Source organism: Amblyomma maculatum, chromosome 9, assembly GCF_055883805.1.
Source record: "Amblyomma maculatum isolate TAMU_Amacu chromosome 9, ASM5588380v1, whole genome shotgun sequence".
Lineage (NCBI taxonomy): Eukaryota > Metazoa > Arthropoda > Arachnida > Ixodida > Ixodidae > Amblyomma > Amblyomma maculatum.
The window spans coordinates 115,348,112-115,362,775 of NC_139352.1; the positions used below are offsets into that span (position 1 = coordinate 115,348,112).

The 14,664-nt window shown below is 48.9% G+C and overlaps 1 protein-coding gene across 1 annotated transcript in view; it reads right to left on the minus strand.

The window, feature by feature from the left end:
• Nucleotides 1-9,112, minus strand: part of LOC146180200 (mutS protein homolog 4-like) — a 31,746-nt gene extending 22,634 nt beyond the window's left edge. Inside the window, exons 1-3 of the mRNA XM_084580346.1 lie at nucleotides 9,003-9,112; nucleotides 4,844-4,951; nucleotides 165-313 (exon numbers count right to left, since the gene is read on the minus strand). Coding sequence (XP_084436472.1) covers nucleotides 165-313; nucleotides 4,844-4,951; nucleotides 9,003-9,112 — 367 coding nt within the window. The remainder of the gene's footprint in view (nucleotides 1-164; nucleotides 314-4,843; nucleotides 4,952-9,002) is intronic.
• Nucleotides 9,113-14,664: the final 5,552 nt, after the last annotated feature.

The window sequence follows — 14,664 nt, forward strand, 5'->3', positions numbered from 1 at the left end:
CATGAGGCGTGCTTGTGATTTTCGTGCTACAGATGCAGTTTCCAGTTTTTGTACTAAAGGGACATACTACAATGTTTTTGCATTAAAAATAAGACTTTTGTGCACTGTTCTTGAGGCACTACTAGTGGCCAAAGATAGACACAAGAATGGCCATCAGAGCTCACCGACAACCACCGATTTGGAAAGCACATCAGTACTGCCTGTGCCTGGTGTCGTCCTGCGTCTTGGCCCTGAAGAAGAGCTGGCAGTCCTGCCATGGTAAAGTGGATTCCTGGCTGGTGGTGCAGGAGTCACCAGACTTGCTCCAGAACCGCTGAAATGAAAGACACCGCAGGAGAAGAGCACGCAGCTAAATTCCCATGCAGACTCATCCGCATCAAAATAGACACTGGTCGTATAGTTGAAAAAGTGAAAGGTGCCGAGTAATAAGCCATGAATTTCAGCGTGAGCAGAATGCTAAGGTGTAAAGGAGTTGTTCAAACATGAACGTGGCAATTATGCAAATATGTTTGGGAGTTCAGTTTCATGTCTGTATAGCATAATGACGAAAGCGAAATGAGTCATGTCACAATTAATAGGTCACTCAGTTCAGTTCAATTCAGTCGTGTCCAACTCTTCGTGGCCCTATGGACCATATCACGCCACGCTTTCCGGTCTCTCATTATCGTCCTAACATCACATAACTTCATCTGCAGCGCCTCGAGAATGCCATCTAACCATCTGTTTGCTGCCTACCCCTTCTCTGGTAACTCTCAACCTTTCCCAACATCAAAGCTTTCTCCTGCAACTCCTCTCTTCTCATCAGATGACCAAAGTAGCTGAGCTTTAACTTTAGAATTTGACCCTCCAATGATCAGTCAAGGTTTATGGTTGACAATATCGACTGACTTGATCTTCTGGCAGTCCAAGGAACTCTCAAGAGTCTCCGCCAGCCCCACAATTCAAACACGTCAATTCTTCGGCGGTCAGCCTTCTTCACAGTAAAACTCTCGCATCCATACATCCCAACTGGAAAGACCATAGCACAAGTAATATGGATCTTGGTTGGCAGTCTGATGTCTCTGCTTTTAACTGGGCGGTCAAGGCTAGCCATGGATCTCTTTCCCAGAAGCAGGCGTCTCCTCATTTTATGGCTGCAGTCACCTTCCGGGGTAATCTTGGAGCCCAAGAAGAGAAAATCTGTCACGGCTTCCACTTCTTGTCCCTTGATGTTCCAGGACTTGATAGGGCAAGACGCCATGATCTTCGTCTTTTTAATGTTCAGTTTAAGCCCAAGTTCCTCACTTTCTTCTTGTACACGCATCAGAAGTCTCTTGAGTTCCACTTCACTTTCTGCCATTAAAGTGGTATCATCCGCATATCTAAGGTTGTTGATACGTTTTCCAGCAATCTTCACTCCAGCTGAAGACTCGTCCAGACCGGCCTTCCTCATGATGCACTCAGCATATAGGTTAAATAGGCAGGGCAACAGTATGCAGCCTTGTCTCACTCCTTTCTCAATCGGAAACCATGCTCAGTTCTGATTGTGGCCTCTTGTCCTTCATACAGGTTCCTGAGGAGACAGATGAGGTGAATTGAAACTCTCATCTCTTGGAGAGCTTGCCACAATCTGTTGTGATCTACGCAGTCAAATGCTTTTGCATAATCAATAAAGCAGAAGTAGATTGGTTTCTGGAATTCTTTTGCTTTTTCCATGATCCAGCGAAGGTTGGCAGTCTGGTCTCTAGTTCCTCTTCCCTTGCGAAACCCAGCGTGCACGTCCGGAAGCTCCCGATCCACATACTGCTGCAGCCTACCTTGGAGGATTTTCAACATCACCTTGCTAGCATGCGAAATAAGTGCGATCGTGCGGTAGTTGGAACAATCTTTGGCACTGCCTTTCTTTGGAATGGGGATGTAATTGACCTCCTCCAATCCTGGGGCCACTGCAGGGTTGTCCAAATTTGCTGACATAGGGTACACAAAACGTTAACAGTGTCATCGTTAAGGTTTTGAAGCAACTCAGCTGAAATGCTATCAATTCCGCTAGCTTTATTCTTAGCAAGGCTGGCTAAGCCCTAGGTCACTAGGTCAATTCATATATATGGCTAATAATGGTGGAAGTGAAATAGGCTACTTGGTCAATTCACATGGCTATTACTTAAATGTCTTGCGTCATTTCATAATCATGATCATCATGAGATCTCAAAAGCAGGGGTGGAGTTGGCTATGACAGCTGTTGTTGGAAAATAAAATTTCGATTTAATTTAATTGCTAGGAAGTTTGCTTGAGTGTCACATGTACTAAATGTTGAATGTACAGCTTTAAAAAGCCAATTAGGTTGTTTACATAACATTGCTGAGGCAAGGCCACAACACATACATTTACAGAGCAAAACAAAAAATGTTTGTGCTCCCTGGGATTATGATCAAAAGCACTCACTCCAAAAAGACACCCATTAGATGCATAAAATACTGGATACGTTGTATTGAAAAAAACAATAGGAATTGCTGCCAAGTGCCACTGATGCTCAGGGTAACAAAGCTACAAAGTAATGATGCAACAGCACACATATACACATAGCAGAAGCTCATCTCAGTCAAAAAGAGAAGAATATATAGGACTCTAATTTCTTAGTACAGAGTAAGCATATTAGTGTTTGTAGTAAGTGTAGCATTCCTGTCACAGTTGGTGACACATGAGTGAAATTCCAATACTAACCAGCATTTGTTGTGTGCACAGTGATGTGGCAGCTAATGTTCTAACAAAAAGCTAGTAAAAGTTAGAAAATTAAAAATAATGTAGAAGTCTAGGCAGTTGGAACAAATAGGTGCATTAATAGCATTTGAATGCATCACAACTTGTGTCTGCACAAGATGACAATGAATGTAGCTGTTTTTTTAATGGCAGAGGTCGAATTTAATTCTTAGCCTCTCCCGAAACATTCAAGCAATGACCTCAATCCAGGCACAATTCAAGAATTACATAACAAATGTTAAATAAAACAGAACATTTTGAAAAGTGCAGTATATAGACCAAGGTCACCACCCTGCATATGCACGTTTTTCTGAAAACTGTAACCTTTCCTTAAAGCATTTGGTGCACACGCAGAACGAATGGGACGACCTTCTGGGAGTGGTAAATTACATCGAAGAGACCATGCAGCTTGTCCCTGGCAAAACTCGATCAATAAGCTTAATGTTAATTTTTTTTTCCGCACTTATTAATTCTTGGCAGAACCGGCGAAAAAGTGACAGCACGCAGTAGTTGTTGCGACTGTAGGAAGAAGAAAAAGAAAATGCAAGGGCCTGCTACTGTTTCTGTAGTTGAGCCACCCCCGCTGTCTCGTGCGGACAGAACGGAAAATAGAGCAGAAAGAAAAAGAAGAGGGAGAGAAAGACGCGCGTTGCAACAGCCGTCGTCCACCACCGAAGCGGTGGCGGGTGCAATGACGGCCTACAACAGATAAAAATCCGGTGGCAGACTAGCCCCCGCCGCAATTAAGCGGCGGTGACCTACCATGTCCCAGCCCCGTAGGGCCAGGAGCAGCCACCCTTGTTGTTGTGGCTGCAGGAAGAAGGAAACGAAAATGCACGGGCCTGCTACTGGCTCTGTAGCTGAGCCACCTCCACTGCCTTGTGCGGACAGAAGAGAAAATAGAGAAGAAAGAAAAAGAAGAGGGAGAGAAAGACGCGCGCCGCAACAACAGCCGTCGTCCACCACCGAAGCAGTGGCGGGTGCAATGTAACGGCCTACAACATAAAATTCGGTGACAGGCTAGCCCCCGCCGCAAGCGGCGGTGACCTACCTGTCCCAGCCCCATCAGGGCCAGGATCAGACTCTTCACCACCTCCCCAGACACCCTTCCCTGACCAGGCGAACAAGTCAAACGTGCGAACACAGCGGTGGTGATCAGAACGCAAATCCGCAAGTAACGTCCACAATAGCATAGGATAAACCGACGCAAAAGCAGATGCGCGGGAGAACAAGCGCACACTACGAGGCAATGAATAATGAATAAAAAAAAAAGAAAGAAAAAATACAGTGATTGCTTGTCGCATTGTTTAATAGCTTATTTGTACAGCCTGCCTAGCTGAGTCGTGCACGTAACTGGGCACGCGCACTTGAGGCACTTGAGGTAACATGGAGCAGGGCATGTGATGATACGAACTTGATATGCGGTACATTTTCAGGCTGTGCATGGAAATAAAAAACCTGCTCACAGTGGCAATCCGAAAAAGGGCGCTCACCTCCGGTGTGCGCGGCAAGTTCGAAGCCGTCTATGGTGCCTACAGCCAAACGATGCTTTCTCATTCGCTGAAATAACGTTTGGCTTAAAACCTTACTCGGTAGCCGACAGAGACGACGGTGGTACGTTTACCAGTTCGTGATGTTCCCCTTCGCAACTTTACCTATATTTACAGCACGAAACAAGGGACGCAAAACTAAAATGCAACTGTCACCACACGAGAGAGGCATTACAACACTACTAGATACGTCACAGCTCAGCCGATCCCAGATTAATCAGTGAAGTAGGTGCGTGCATAGCGCCCTCTCATAATATCGCGTTCTCGCTTTTATTTAGCTAACAGAGACTCAAAGTTAAAACAAAAACAAAATAAAGTGAATATCGTGCGAACAAACAATTTTCGAGCAAGTGATGACGCTCTAGCTAATCTTTCTTCGAGACAGGTGGAATCGTTCCCAAAAGCGGATTATTCAAACTTTGTACACAAAATGTCGCAAAACACAAGTCACTAAAACAGTTTTTAAGGAAAACCTGTTTACAGTGTGTGCACAGTAAAGTGAAATTCTCGCAGACGGGAAAGCTAAGCCGAAATGGACTCAGGCTTTTAACTCTCACCCGCTACCGCTGCTCGTGTCGAATAACCCATTGAAGTTGATGGACGATGATGAAGTCACAGGGTTCGATTTCCGTGTTGTCACAGACCTATTTGAGGCTCTGCGGGGTCTATAAAAAGAAGGGGGGGGGGGGGGGGGCAATGTTATGTTAGGAAAAGGTAAAACTACTTCAGGCTAATTAAGCGTAGGATCCAACTGCGACAGAAAAAGCGCCAAGGGCCAAACTCTTACCCGCTGCCGCTGCTGCTGTCGAATATGCCGTTGAAGTTCAGGGAGGACGATGAAGTCGTAGTATTCGATCCCCTTGCCGTCGCAGGCCTTTCTGGAGCTCTGGGGAGCTTAAAAGCCATGTTAGAACGACATAAAATGCTATTATCGCTTTTTTTTTTTCTAATCCCGATGTTCGTGAGCAGCGCGAACTGATGCGAATAGATGCGCGTAGGACCTGCCTTCTGCTACTTTTGCTGCACTTCAATAGCGAACAGACGAACGTGAAATAAAAAAAAATCTTTCAGTGCACGACTGGTGCTTGCAAAAGATGCACTAGCTTAAAATTATTCGTTTTTTTTTTTTGCATTGTATTATCAGTTGCATAACTGTAACTAAATTCTGAGAACTTTTGAGCGTTTTGAACATGCGCGCCATCCCACGGAACAAGCAGAAGCACGCGCGCGCTCTCCCTCAAGACCTGCCGGGATGCACAGTGGCCGCTGCGATCAGCTCCGGCAGCGCGCTTCTCATCGTGGACGCCACGGGTGTCTTCGATTTAACCGGTGTTTCTAACGCATCAGAAGGAAATGGTTTCATGTAAGTGACCAGTCGAAGCGTCTAGCGATTGCGTGGTTATTGCGTGATTTTACGGGCGCCGTAAACATATTCTAGCTTCTTCAACTGCACCCTTATACAACTTGAATTTCGCTCAGAAATAGAATTTGACAGTCACTACATTTTATACCAAACTTGTTCCTCGTATGCCTCATTCGATCAGAAGATGAATAATTCGCATCGTGCCATCATCTGTGGCGGGGAGCAAAACAAACCAATAATAATAATAATCCGCAGAACTATACTTTGACCAAAAGTGCACTGAAACTGAAGTTTTCTTTCATCGCAATAAATATTTTTGAGTTCGAAACAAGGTAGCAGCAACGTTGGGCAGTGGCTTGTTTCTCTTCGTCATTCTCGCATGCAATATGTGAACATTTGGCTTCTTTCGATCGAGTCAGGAAAGTGCGCCAAACAAAATACTGGTAACCAGATATGCCATTTATGTGCGAAATCTGCTCTAAGGATTCGGCGGTTTAGGTGGGAGAAGCATTGGCGCACGTAAAGTTGCACAACGCACTGTGCACGTTTTCTGTTCGTTAGTTCATCAGGTGCTTGGCGGTAGCTTGAGCGCTTGAGCGACGGCTTCCGCAGCCCACCTCGCACGCCTTTGTTCACATGATCGTTTCCGGTTAGCAGCAAATGCGAGTCATGCCCTCGTTTCTGGAGCTTTTTTATTTTATTGGCTTGCTTTCGTTGTCATTGCTTCGCTAATTTGTTTTCTCTACCACCTATATCTGCTGGGTGATCTAATTCTACCATTGTTGGCGACGCTGAACAACATTGCAAGCTTCAAAGGTCCGACGTGCTTGGCTCCAATTGTCCTTGACTGGCGAGGAAAACGGTTGATAGGTGGTTGGTAGCCTCTTAGTAAACGTTGTGTTGTGGGTGGATGGATAGAATATAGGAGCGTCCTCTTTGAAACGGGGTGGTAGCATTTGCTATCATATGCTCGTTTTCCCTATATCTTAATTATTTTTAACTGTTGGTTAACTATTCCATCATTCTATTTATTTAATTTTTGTTTCTACATTACTAACATTATGTTACTTCTCTTTTAGCTTGTGGGACGGACGAAGGGATGTATGTATGTATGTATGTATGTATGTATGTATGTATGTATGTATGTATGTATGTATGTATGTATGTATGTATGTATGTATGTATGTATGTATGTATGTATGTATGTATGTATGTATGTATGTATGTATGTATGTATGTATGTATGTATGTATGAATTGTGGTGCTGGCGGAGACTTGAGAGTTCCTTGGACTGCCAGAAGATAAAATCAGTCGATATTGTCGACCATAAACCCTGACTGCTCATTGGAGGGTCAAATTCTAAAGTTAAAGCTCAGCTACTTTGGTCATCTGATGAGAAGAGAGGAGTCGCGGGAGAAAGATTTGATGTTAGGAAAGGTTGAGGGTCATCGGAGAAGGGGTAGGCAGCGAACGCGGTGGTTAGATGGCATTCTCGAGGCGCTGCAGATGAAGTTATGTGATGTTAGGAAGATAATGAGAGACCGGAAAGTGCGGCGTGATATGGTTCATAGGGTCACGAAGAGTCGGACATGACTGAATGACTGAATTGATGTATGTATGTATGTATGTATGTATGTATGTATGTATGTATGTATGTATGTATGTATGTATGTATGTATGTATGTATGTATGTATGTATGTATGTATGTATGTATGTATGTATGTATGTATGTATGTATGTATGTATGTATGTATGTATGTATGTATGTATGTATGTATGTATGTATGTATGTATGTATGTATGTATGTATGTATGTATGTATGTATGGATGGATGGATGGATGGATGGATGGATGGATGGATGGATGGATGGATGGAATATAGGAGCGTCCCCTTTGAAACGGGGTGGTAGCAGTAGCTATCATGCTCATTTTTCTCACTATATCTTAATTATTGTTTTAGGTTGGTTAACTATACCATCATTCTATTTATTAAATTTTTGTTTCTACATTGCTAACATTATTTCACTTCTCTGCTTTTAAGCCACCAATCTTCCAGTCGCTTTTTGCTAGCTTCCACCGCCGGTTTATTCATCCAGCCAGTGGCATCTCTAAACCCCAGAGCTTTAGGAACAGTGACTGCGCCTGCATCAACTTCCGGATGGATACCATTACATTCGAGTATAATATGGTCAATTACCACATACAGCACATACGTCACCTTCATTGTTAAATTTCTTTTTGTAGCTGCGTGTTCTAAGACACCCTGATCTAGCTTCAAAAAGTAGGGCACTGCCTTTTGAGTTATCGAAGAAAGCTTCCTTCCTGATCTGCCCTTTCCACTTTCGGTATAATTCTACACTGTTTCTTTTCCATCGGAGTGACTAGCGCCATCTATCGACGAGCGGACGAAATGACAAGGGGGAGCCACGGGCGGTTTCGAGGGAAAGAGTGTGCGCTCTTCCTCGAGACAAGACGTTGGGGAGCGTCTCCACCTACGCCTCCGCACAAGAGGAGACGATACACGCTCCCCAACGGCCTGTCTCGAGGGAGAGCGCGCGCTCTTTCCCTCGAAACCGCCCGTGGCTCCCCCTCGTGTATCGTCGCCGCCTACGCTTCCGCACCAGAGGTGGAAGGCCTACCGTAGGATCGATGCTTGCTGCCGTCGTCAGGCCAATCGCCGTTCCCGGGAGAGCTGGGCCAGCATTTGCCGGTCCATACAGTCAGCCAGACAGTCCTCTGCTGCCTGGCGCATCCTCAAATCCCTTTTGCAGGTTGCCTCCAGTCGTCAACCTGTCCTGGGAGCAGCCATCGCAAGAGGCATTTCCTTTCAAGACTTGGCAGAGCAACTTGCCGACTTCCTTGCGAAATCAGTCACGCCCTCTCCGTCAGCTGGACTTCCAGTGGCAAATCCCCCTTCACCTCTCCGGGCTACCCCTTCACCACCAGCAGCTTTGGCACAGACCATCTCTGCCCTCTGCAATGATCCAATTGCCCCTCATTAGCTTCACCGTGCCCTCAACCGCTCGAAGAAGAAATCAACTCCTGGCGCTGACGGACTTACACTCCAGATGCTCCGTAATCTGGATGCCCTAGAGAAGACACGCCTCCTCACCGTCTTAACGACACATGGGAGAGCGGCATACTACCGGACAACTGGAGGAATGTCATCGTTGTCCCCATCCTTAAGCCCCGTAAGCCGGCTAAACAACTATCGCCCCACCGTCGTGTATCTCTCACCTCTGCAGCCTGCAAGACCATGGAGATCATTGCCCTGGAGCGACTCACATGGATCGCCAGAGCAACCAACTTCCTTCCGGAGATGCAGACAGGATTTCGGAAGCACCGCTGTACTGCAGACTATAGCAGACGTGGTCTCCAGCCTTGAGGAAGCCAAATACGCGGGCGACGTCGTCTTCCTGGTCCTCCTCGATGTCCAGTCCGCTTTTGACAACCTGCCCCATACCATCACTAAGCAGGCTCTGGATTCCCTTGGAGTGACTGGGAAACTGCGTCGCTTTGTCTCGGCATTCCTCTCAAATCGCTCCTTCCAAGTTCAAGTTGGGCAAACACTTAGCTCTCCTCGTCCTGTTACATTTAGGGTTCCCCAAGGATAATTCCTCAGCCCGTGGCTGTTCAACCCCGTCTTAGCTGGCCTGCCGAACTTCGTTCAGCAGATCAGAATCCGCAAGGTCTCCTGCTCCATCTATGCAGATGACTTAGCCCTTTGGATCCGAGTTCCAAAGAGACGTATTCTCTCAGCTAGGGAGGCCATGCAACGGGCACTGGGCGGCGTCCAGTACTTCCTAGCATCCAAGGGATTGACCCTCTCGGCTACCAAGTCTGAGGCCCTTGTCTACCATCCCAGAGGAGCAAGGAGTTCCCGCCGACTTGCAACTTAGCATATCGGAGGAACCCCCCCCCCTTCCATGGAGATGCCAGGTGAGATACCTAGGTCTCACAATTGATGACCGTCTCACCTGGATCCCTGCGGACAAAGCCCTCATCCCCATCTTGACCGTGTAGGAAGAGCAGTCCAGCGTCTCCTCGCAAATGGCAATGGTCGCTCATCCACTTGGGCAATCAAGCTCATTGAGGCAGCGGCGACATCGGTCATCCTGGACGCTCTTCCCTTCGTCTCCCTTCGGTCGACTCAAGTCATCCGTCTCGACATGATTCGAAGGTGATGGATTAGAAGATTCCTTGGAGTCCCTCAGTCTTCACAGATTCCTGCTACCCTCGCGGAAGCTGGTATCTACCCTCTAGACCTTCTCCTCGCCAAGAGGGGACTGACCCACTTTGATCGTCTCAGCAATGCTCCAGATGGTGCCTCACTCCTAGCACGGCTGCACAGCAATTCCCATTCTCGTATGGGTAAGCTGTCTACTGTATACAGGGAAATCATTGGTCCCGTCCCAGGTTTTTCAGCCCTACCCCCTACACCCAATCGACCCCCAATTCCAGTCTTTTTGGGTATGGATGGCCACACCAAGCGTCACACCCCTGCAGCTGCCTTCCAGCAGACAACTGCAGCTCTCCTAGAGGAGTGTAGATGATCTACACTCCTCTTTACTGATGGCTCGGTTCGTCCCGCTACCTTCCAAGCAGCGGCTGCCATGACAGCACCGCAGCTAGACCAGCCTAGGTCCTGCCGCCTGTCATTACCGGCCAGTTCAACAGCTGCTGAGTTTGCCGGTCTTCACCTAGCCGCACAGTTCATCGCTTCCAGTGTCCCTCCTGGACCTGTGAATGTTCTGTGTGACTCCAGGTCCGCTCTGCAGCTGCTGACTATCCACCACGGCATCAACCCCTCGGTGAACATTCTCCGAGCCCGACTCCTAGCCCTTCAGGACTCGGGGTATCAACTGGTCCTTCATTGGGTTCCAGGACATACTGGAGTCCGGGCAATGAGGAGGCGGATGCCCTGACCAAAGAGGCGCACGACAACGGCGCCCCAGTCACTGAGGATGTCACACCTTTCGACTTTTCAAGACCCCTCTTGAGAAGGTCAATAAGGTCGTTCCATCCTGACCGTCGTATTGCCGCTGGTGAGCACACAGGGGCACTTGCTCCTTGTCTGTCCAGCCTCCACTGGCCATCGCCAGAACCTTCTGACTGGCTACCGGATTCTTGGTCTCCCTGCTGATACGGAAAGGCATTTGCCCTTCCCGGCTCGGAATCAACTTTCTGCTCACTGGCTCCTCCTGATTTATCTGGAGGAGACCGGCCTCAGCTCTATTAGGTAGGCCTGCATGGGCCTATATAGTGCTTCGTGCGGCAACGGCGGCGTCATCTGCGGTGTCAGTAACCTTCCCCCTCCCCTACCTCTCCCTAATTCCAATATCCCCTCCCCCCTGGTCACCAAGAGTGATGCCACAAAGATGGCTAACATAAGACGTGACCAGTATCCCCTCCCCAAAAAATAAACCATAGTCACCACCACCACCACCAGAGGCTCCTGGACACCCATGGAGCGGTATGTCAGTGGCCGGGCCCCCTTCCCTGCATGCCCCTCCTGTAGGTGTTGTTGTTTTGTGGCGACGCGGGAACGCTGGGACACCTCCTGTGTGTGTGTCCAACACATGCCCACCACCGTCAACGGATGGAGGCAGGCTACCGGACTCTTGATCTCCCTGCTGCCACAGAGGACCAGGTGCTCTTCCCGACCACGAACCCCCTGACAGCCCAGAGGCGTTTGCTGGCCTTCCTGGAGGAGACTGGCCTGGCTGCTCATCTCTAGCTTCCACCGGACCTGCGGACCATGGCGCTGGCGAAGAAGCAGATGACGGCAAGAGCGGCATCAAGATGAGCACCCCCCATCCCCTCCCCACATCCCGTCTCCCCTTCCCTTGGAGTGCCGCACGACTTAGGCCGGCATAACCGGCGTCCAGTATCCCCTCCTCCAAGAATACCCCAATGTACTTAGTAGTAGTAGTAGTGTATCAGCAGGAGAGGGGAAGAAGGGGAATGGAAAGGAGGCGTTCGGGACGAACGGACGTAACGTCGGAAGCTCCATTATCTAACCCATTGTAATCCAGTTCAATCTTTATTAAATTTAGTCTCTTTGAGAACATCGATCGTGTCATCATGAGCTGCAAAGGCTGACATGGCGAAGAGGACATTCATGAAGGAAACCAACGCGGACAATCAGAAACTACTATTCGTCAACGGCAAGCATGCCACGTGCAGTAGCGCCACGAAAATGCAACGAACAGCGGTGATTGGAGGGCAGAGCTGAACGAGGTCAACGACGCGGGAAGAAAACGTATTGGAAAGTCCCCGGCCTCCACGGTGTCAGCGAACGACATCCAGGTTACCAACATTAAGAACGTACGAACCGAGCAAGCAAGCGGCATGGCTAAGAACGACGAAGCCTCACTCTACGATCAACGAGGAGTACGGAAGCGAAGAGGACCTACATCAAGGCCCACAACCAAACGTGTTTTTCTGCGAAACTCCCACAACTCACGAACTTCGAACTGCACAACAAAGCTCACGATGCTCCTGACAACGATGTATATGATGGCACGACTCCCTAGAAAGACAAATGGGATCGCCTGAAAACCCATTCAACGCGGCAGACAGCAGCACCGACGCCACGCGATAGGCTGTCAGTGCTGCAAGCCAAATCACGACAATGCCTGATCTCGCGGCAAGTCTCCCAACGTTATCCTGGACAGACAACGAACGTCTAGACGAATGGGTTACTTCTGTAAAGAACATGCGCGAAATATGTTCATGGAGTGAAATGGCTATGCTCAACGCGGCAATTTCCAGACTTCGCGGACGAGCATCAGCTTGGAACCGAACGGATGGCGTAGGTCTCAAAGACTGGACCCAGCTGGATAACGACATTACGAAAATAATTTGTCATACAGCCACTGTTCTGCGAGTGGGTCGATAACGTTAACCCCCGACAACCTAAAGAACCCCTTATCAACTACATGTACAGCTGACTGCAACGCATAAAACGCGGCAAGTACGACGACATCGTGGATGGGTAATTCAAGGATCGGAAAACGCGAGACCCATGTTAGCGGCATTTCATGACCCACGAAAAGGAAGTGTCTGAATTCATCAACTACGCCCGATAATTAGACAGGCGCACGATTTCGATGAAAAGCGAAGGCACAAACGTGAAGCCAATCCCACGGAACGAAGAACGCAGTGAAAGACGATCACGGACCACGTAAACCGACGAGACTTCCGGCGGACACCTGAGCTCGCTGCCTGCAAAAGTTAGCAACTTTTGCATTCAGAGAGAGACTACGCCGCGTCGCCGGTGCGCGCGGATGCTGCTACGACACCGATAATGAGAATTGGGTCCTCCCAATAATCAACTTGGACCGCTGGCTATGATGCCTCGATGTGTCGTTCTTCACGGCCACGGCTATGGCCAGAGCTAGCGGCGAGACGTTTGGCTCTTAGAGAGGAGCCCGAGTCCCGTGAGAACCCCCACAAAATGGCGCCCCCAAAACGGCGCCCAACATGGGGCGCCATTTTGTGGGGGTTCTCACGGGGCTCCGGCTCTGCTCGCCCATCTGGTCCGCGCTGGTTTCGGTGCACACACAACACGCGCACTCACTCACTCAGTCCCGTCTGCCCGAAACCACACCCAGCCAACACACACAGCGGGCGCCCTCTCGCCACAGCAGTCAAGAGAGAGAAGGAAGGAGGCTGCCACGTGATCTGGAGCTAGCCGCCGCGGCGTAGGCAGGAGGGGAAGTGCCACAGAGAGCCGGTGATGTATGCCTTCTCACACCCGGCTGGCTTCGTCCCTTTTCGGTAGCGCACTTCGAACTCGAAGGGTTGTAGTTTCAGGGCCCACCTTCTCACATGCGCAGCATTTGACAATCCTTCAGTGATTTCGCTGGCTGTGGGTGCTACAGAGCCCCTGCTTGCGTAATTGCACATGCGCGGCATTTTTCCCGTTGTTATATCGACTGCGCTGGCTTGGGTTTTGCACCGGTCCCCGCACAGACCGCTCTCGGGATAGCTTGCCTAAGCTCTGTTCAGCACCTGCAGCGTCCTCTTCTACACTTACTTTCACTGGAAGGTACTGTTGGCATGGGTCCACCGATTCCGCTCGACCTCGGTCCTTTCCATTTGCAGCCGCGAAACAATCTCAGCAACCTCTAACGGTCCCACCAATCTGGGCCCACTACTCATCGCGATCTCCCGCTCACGTCGCTCAGTGCGTAACCATAGCTACCCATCGTACTTCCAATGTTCTTACCTCGGCTCCGGTTCGTCTTCCCATTGGCATTGGCCATAATCTCGCGCAATCGCTTAGTCTAGTCATCGACATCTGCCGGGACCTTTGTGTTCATGCGCACAGCCTAAGGAAATGGCCTGTCAGTGCACATTCCTGCAGTTATCCGATCTCCCATCTCTATATTTTCATCTCGGCGCTTACTCCTTTGCGAATAACGGCTTTGCAGCCCTTATGTTTCCTCTCCTGGCATCCTTCCTCCGGAGCTGTGGCGGAGGGGGCGGGGGATGAGAGAACTGGTGTAGCGCGCCGGGCGGCCCCTCCTTCCCCCTCCCCTCTCATATCGGCGGAAAGCATCTGCATCCAGAGAAACGACGCCACGTCGCCGGAGCGCGCGGATGCTGCTAGGACACCGAGGATGAGAGGTGGGCACTCCCAATAAACAGCTTGGCCCGCTGGCTATGTATGCTTCGGTCTGTTGTTCTTCACGGTCTTTGTCCACATTCCTTGACAAAGGCCGGACCCCGACCGAAACGTCGGATTAGAGCTTACTGTTTTTCTACCGTGCGTAATCTCCTTTACGTTTGTATATATATATATATATATATATATATATATATATATATATATATATATATATATATATATATATATAGGGGGAAATGAGGGTGCTCGTTATAATACATGAAGGAAAGAAGCCAACAGTCGGCGAGGCCAAGGAAAGCGTTGGGGATGATACTTTTGTCTTTTTTTATTGTTTGCTTAGATAATCACAGAAATTAGTAATGTAATCTGTTTAGGGGA